Source organism: Arachis hypogaea, chromosome 3, assembly GCF_003086295.3.
Source record: "Arachis hypogaea cultivar Tifrunner chromosome 3, arahy.Tifrunner.gnm2.J5K5, whole genome shotgun sequence".
Lineage (NCBI taxonomy): Eukaryota > Viridiplantae > Streptophyta > Magnoliopsida > Fabales > Fabaceae > Arachis > Arachis hypogaea.
In genome coordinates, this window is record NC_092038.1 from 19,356,926 (window position 1) to 19,363,492 (window position 6,567).

At 27.2% G+C, this 6,567-nt stretch overlaps 1 protein-coding gene across 1 annotated transcript; it reads right to left on the reverse strand.

The window, feature by feature from the left end:
• Positions 1–1,923: 1,923 nt before the first annotated feature.
• LOC112769768 (putative cyclin-D6-1) lies at positions 1,924–4,186 on the reverse strand. Its single transcript, XM_025814240.3, has 6 exons — positions 3,783–4,186; positions 3,616–3,696; positions 3,408–3,503; positions 3,118–3,328; positions 2,910–3,040; positions 1,924–2,542 (listed from the first exon to the last, which is right to left on the reverse strand). Exons 1-6 carry the CDS (start codon positions 3,960–3,962, stop codon positions 2,234–2,236), a joined length of 1,008 nt encoding a protein of 335 aa, XP_025670025.1. The 5' UTR covers positions 3,963–4,186; the 3' UTR covers positions 1,924–2,233.
• Positions 4,187–6,567: the final 2,381 nt, after the last annotated feature.

The window sequence follows — 6,567 nt, forward strand, 5'->3', positions numbered from 1 at the left end:
GGTAAGAAACAAAGCAACACTTAAATCCAGGAACATACACACAAAACTGAACCCTACAATTCAAAGTTGGGGTTTGTCTTCTAGTTTGATGTCTTAACAAAAAACAAAAATTCCCGCATGTTATCTTCGGTGATTCTTTTTTTCTCAACTAACGGATTTAATGAATGTCGTACGAGGATCATATCGCAGTGATCTTGTCCGTGAACTATATCCATCAACTTCCCTACTTTCTCATTCTCGCATCACTTTCAAAAATTGAATATACTTTGCATTGAAAAGGGTCATTTTTCTTTAATAAAAAATCAAGTGTCAAAAGTTTAATCTTTTTCTTATATAAAAAGGTTTTAAAATTCCAAACCAATTATCTCACTTTTTGAGATTACTTACAGACCAACAAAGATGAATTCTAGTAATTCAATGCTATATATAGTAATCTAACTCGAAATTTTGCTAATATTAAGACTGATTAAAACCAAAACCAAAGAACAAAGACGGCAATAACAAAATAAAATAGACATTATCACAAAAATTCTAAGTGCATTTAGCTTATATTTTTATTTTTAAAATTTTATTTAAAAAATTATATTTTTTCTTTTTATTTCCTTATTTTTTGACAAAATTTTAAAATAAAAATACTAAAAATGAAAAACATAAATCAAACCCTCCTCACTTGTATCAAAGTTGTGGGATAGAAGAGAATACACTTACCTTTGAATAAAAAATACTAGATGTCTAAGTTTTTTGAGTAACCAAATTATTCAAGTTGTTAAAATTTAAAAATCACCTCTATGTCACTGTAGCCGCCGCTATGTTACTGCAGCCACCGCCATCTACTTGATGACGGTGTTATTGTTGATGTTATTATTATTTAATTTCTTTTTTTTTCATCGTCCTCTTTTATTATTATTATTATTATCATTGCATTCATCGTCTTTAACTTTTTCTTCTATAAATCTTTAGAAGATTAGAATATAAAAATTTTGATGTATAGCACACAAATTTTAGTATATAATACAAAAATTTTTGAAGAATTATATGAAATATTGACACCCAACCAATAAAATATATACAGTACATAAATTTTAGTATACAATATAAAAATCTTGGTGCATAATAATATATAAATTTTGATATGTAACAGACATTTTTGGAAGACTACATACTCAGAATATTACTCACTCAATAAACTACATTCGTAGCAAAAATTTGTATACTATGTATAAAATTTTAAGTGCTATTTACAAAAATTTGTACTATATACAAAAATTTGTATATTATATCTAGAAATATTTAAAAAAAATTAATTTGACCAATTTTTTTAGTATAAATGATTAAAAGGTTTGTATTACAGTGTATCTGTAAATATTTTTGAGAAGGAAGATAATAAATAAGAAAAGATAAAAAAAGAAATTAAAGAAAAGATAAATGATAATAGAGAGGAAAAAAAGGGAGGTTGAGAGAGAGAGAAAAAAGAGAGAAGTGGAGAGAAAGAGGGAAAAGGAGAGAGGAAAGATATTAAATATGATTTTTGATATGTTAAAAAATAATTTTAGCATATAAACTAGTTTATATTTGTTTTATTTTTATGAATTGGTTTAAATTGGTGCACTACATTTTAAATTAGTTTAAAATTAGTTTCTATTTGAAAAAATTGAAATATTAGCACCATTAAAAGTTGTCCTATGCTTTAAAACTTTGTGTACTAAGTTTTAAAAATTTATGAATTATATCGATAAGTTTGTATTATGTGCAAAATTTAATGTGTGTACACGTGTTATTTTAAGGGTATCTTTTATTATTATTAGACTAATTTAGTTAAACTTAATTACTAAAAGAACTTTGCTAAGTAGAGAATGACTTTATGAACAATGTGAACAATAAATTCTAAAATTAGTTCAATAAAGTAAAAACATACTACACTCCAAATTATGCACCTAAATCTTAATATTAGGATAACCATTCGCACATCTAGTGAATTGAACATCTAATATATCTATTGTTCACATTGCTTAATATTTTCATTGTCTACCAATACTTTTTTTACTAAAAAAACTTATAGATATAGCATCACTCCTTTTGATTCTCTTTTTAGTTTTACAAATTGGAAGATAAAAGATCTCTCTTAATCTCTTATCTATGACTAAATAGGCCTAATGACATAGTCGCTTTCGGTTGGACCAAAGAGGTTTTAATTAAATGTTATCCTGTGTGTACAGTACTTTCTTCTTCATCATCAGCATTGTGCAATCCGAGAAACATGGACCGTTTGATTGTTGTTATTATTATTCATCTTCCTTCTCTTGTTGATGATGAAATCCTTCTTCTCTTGCAAGGCTTCTTCATCATCATCATCTACTACTATGGCCATTCCTCCATTATTATTGGTTTTCTCACTTTCTGAGCTCAGTGAAAACTTATGGTCCAAGTCTAACACATTCACTGGTGTTCCTGAACTTGAAACTTCATTGATCACACACTCCTCTTCTTCCATCTCCATTCCTACCACTTCTTGTATCACATTATAGCATTTCACCATGTTTTCCTACACCATAGCATCATATCAATATTATTATTATTCATGTATACAATAAAGTTGACATATTTTAAGAGTTAATCGGTCTAAAATTGTTTTATATCGTCAACTAGTCAAATTCAATTACAATGGCCAATTAAGTGATTTTGTATATGGGCACAAGTTTTATACTTTAGTCGAAAAATTTTCAATGATACCAAAAATACCGGTGTTTCAGTGGTTTTAAGAGTTGATCATATACATTTTATAATCTAGATCAATGGTAAAAACCACAAAAATTTCTACTATAGTTGAATCTCTTCCTATACTTTAAGTCATGTAAATCACTTGCTATTTGAATTTTCATAATAATGATGGTAAAGGATGAGAGATGTACTTTATTTACATATAAACAATTGGATATTGCTGCTGAGAAGCTTTGGTATTGAAAAGGAAAGAGTTCATGAGAAGCACAAAGAAGTGCTGATGCGGCAATTATAGATGGCTTGAATTCCAAAAGCTTTATCTCTGCATTATCATACCATAAGATGCAATCATTATTATTTAAACTATCATCAAATGAAGTCATAAATTAAATATGATACCTCCTTGTGACTTGAATATAATTTCAGCCACTCTTTTCTTGAGAACCTGTTCCATTGGGTGTTTGACACATATTAAAGTAATGAAGAAAGTTAAGAAGGAGAAAGGGGTAATGGACCGCATTCTCCATTCCAATGCTCCCAAGATGAGTCCTTCCATTCTTTGCATTGTTTGTGTCTCAAAAATGATGCCACCATCATTCATGAGAAGGGCCTGTTAATAAAATCATCACAAGTTTCAATGAATATATCACAAGAACAAAACAAAACTAATTAATTAAATTAGAATATACCTGAGTATCAATGGCAGAGTACCCTGGCTTTATCATCTTGGATGCTAAAGAAATGCAAGAAATTGCAAGCAGCCTAAGGGCCCATGCCTTTTGTTTCTGTTAGATCTTAAGGAATTAGAATCTATCTTATTCTTCTATATTCAAAAATAAAATATGGAAACATAAGATCATAGGATCATCCAAATAATAAGAAATTTGGTTCCTTTACCGGTATCCCATGGTTGGACAAGAACCGGTCTAGATAGTTGATAGAAAGGTAAGAGACAAGTGGATCCAAACTGCAAGAAAACTGAAAAAGAAAAAATAAAATAATTAAAAAGGGAAGCAACCCAAGATGTGATGAGTTTAAAAATGTGATCTTTTCACAAAAGGGACCTTGGAGATTAGAGAAATGAGTTCCCTTCTAACAGAGATGTTAAAGTTTGAAGCTTTGAGAGAGTGAAAGTAAGTGTGAGATGGAGTGTGTTGAGATTCAATGTGGAATAGTGAAGCAACAGCATCCCATTGAGGAAGAGCATGAGAGTTGTGTAGAGGATTTTCAAGGTCAAACTCCATGGATATGAGTGCTTGTTTGTGGTCCAAGAACAAAGCAAGGTCTTCTCAATAGGTAAATAGTAGTAGTTCAAGCATTGTTCAATGAGTACTGAGAAGAGAGAGAGGTTGGTTTTGGTGTTTAAAGTAAAGTTGGTGAGAGAGAGAGAGAGAGAGAGAGGGAGAGAGGAGTTTTCTGGTTTTTATTTTTTATTTTTTTTCAAATGAATAAAAGAAAAAAGCTTTGCAGTCTTCTTCTGTGTAGCTAGTTGCTTGGCTCTTATTAGCGTTGCTTCATTCTATGTATCTCTCTCTCTCTCTCTGATTGGTATATTAAATTTTGGGGAAATGGAAGGGTTGTTGGTCCCCTTTGGTTGCATGAGGCGATGGTTTAAGAACCGAACCAGAGTTGTTAGATCCTCAAGGCCCAGCTCAATTTGTTTTTTTCAAGTTCACAACCATTCTAATAAAGTGCTTCTCTAGTTTTAAATCTGAGTGTATGTAGAGTAAATGATTCTAAATTTTACTTTACAATGGAGATGATTAATGAATTTTTAGAAAGACTATTTCACTTTGATGAATAAACAATTAATTATTTTTTATTTATTATGGTATTTTTTAATTCGATAAAATAAGGATTACTCTATTATCATATTATGTATTGAAAATTCATTTAACGATTTATTTATTAATGAGATATTGCATATACAAAATAAGATTTAAATCTTTAATATTTACTTAAGTGAATAAATGAGCTAACTACTCACTCAACTTAGTTAACTAATTAAATTTTGATATCTTATATAAATTAATTAAAACCAAATATTAAAATTATTAATTTCATATTTATTTTCAAATCACTATTTATAACTTGTGATTTTCATAAGGATTAATTAACAATTGAATTAGGATAGTAAGGCTCATATAAATAATGCTATACATCAAATTTTTTTTATAAATTAAGTCCAATCAAGTTAAATAATAAGATTTGGAATAATACTAACAATAACTAATTTTTGTTATGTTAAACCAATTTGATTAGATTTAATTAACAAAAAAATTTGTATATAGTATTATTCGACTCACATATGATAGAAGTTACAAATTCAACTATAATTAATTTTTTTATTTTATTATTTTACTAATTTTTTCAATTTAAAAGATCTAAATTCATTTCACAAAGAATCAAAATCTTCTAAAATAAAGAAATTTATAAAATGAGAAAGTAAATATTATATTTAGTCACCGGTAAATTAAGATATTTTAGTATCATATTCAAGTATTGAATTTGAATTTATGTTTCTCTGTTGATTAACAATTGATATTATATATTAAAGGGAAAAAAGTTTAAGTTGAATTTGATCCGATATCTATGTGATATTATTATGTACTTATTGAATCATTAGCCGCCCCCCCCCCCCCCTCCCCGGGGGCGCCCCTTCTCTTCTCTTCTTTGATACATAATTGGTCATGACATAAAATGATATAAATGGAAAATGTTACTTACTATTAAAAAACTCATTTAGATAAAGACATCTAAAATATTTTTTTAAGATGTTTTCGAATAATTAAAATTTAACTATATAATTGATTAAATCATATTATTTTAGTCAAAATTAGGCCAGACAAATTAATTTAATTAAAAAAATAGTGAATCAAATCTTAAATTAATATTATTTTTTATAAAAAATAATTACAATATCTTTATTATAAAAAATGACTAAATATTTCTATTATATATATTAATTTTAAAAATCTTAAATTCTAACTCTTTATTTTTCTGTCATCATAAGGTTTAGATTTAGAGTTTTAAAAAAAAATATATATATATATATATATATATATATATATATATATATATATATATGTATGTGTATGTATGTACAATAGGAATATTTTAGTTATTTTTTATAAAAGGAATATTATACTCATTTTTTATAAAAAAAAAATATTAATTTAGACCGATGCAAAATTTAATTTATTAATTTTTTGATTAAACTGCTTTGTCCGGTTCAATTTTAATTAAAATAGTACAATTTAATCAATTATATGTGTTAAATTTTAATTATTAAAAAAAATTTAAAAAAAATATTTTTAACATCTATATCTGAGTGACTAACAATTTAAAATAAGAGTAAATTGATATGCATAATAAACTATGTCATATATAATGATGAGATTGAAATTGGTGGAGATATTGCCTTAGGCATGCATACATGCACCCAAGACCACCAATTCAATGTCACCGTAATTGATGAGTGATCGATGCAGTGAACCAGCATTTCAATGCATAGTAATAAGAATATATAATGATTAATGAAGCATGATGTTCTTAACACAAACCCATAAGTGGGATTAGGTTTCTTTGTGTTTAATTAATAATATCCCGTTATATTTATTCATCTCATCAGTTAGATGGCTCGCTACAAACATTAAAATAACCTTTTTCATGTTTATATCTAGGTCAAAGGTTTGTGTCCTTAATTATATTGATCAATAAATAAATATATTGGAATTCAAGAGACTACCAAATAATATTAGGACAAAATTAAATGATATATCGATATTCGGACTTACTACTTGCATTGTCCATTGCCATCATCATCTGAAATCATAAGCTTAATGACAT

Coding starts and splice junctions, on each gene's coding strand:
- LOC112769768 (XM_025814240.3), bottom strand. CDS start 3,962: ATGGAGTTTGACCTTGAAAATCCTCTACACAACTCTCATGCTCTTCCT. Junction 3,697..3,782: donor TCATTTCTCTAATCTCCAAG/GTCCCTTTTGTG, acceptor TTTCTTTTTCAG/TTTTCTTGCAGTTTGGATCC. Junction 2,543..2,909: donor ATTGTTTATATGTAAATAAA/GTACATCTCTCA, acceptor GCTATGGTGTAG/GAAAACATGGTGAAATGCTA.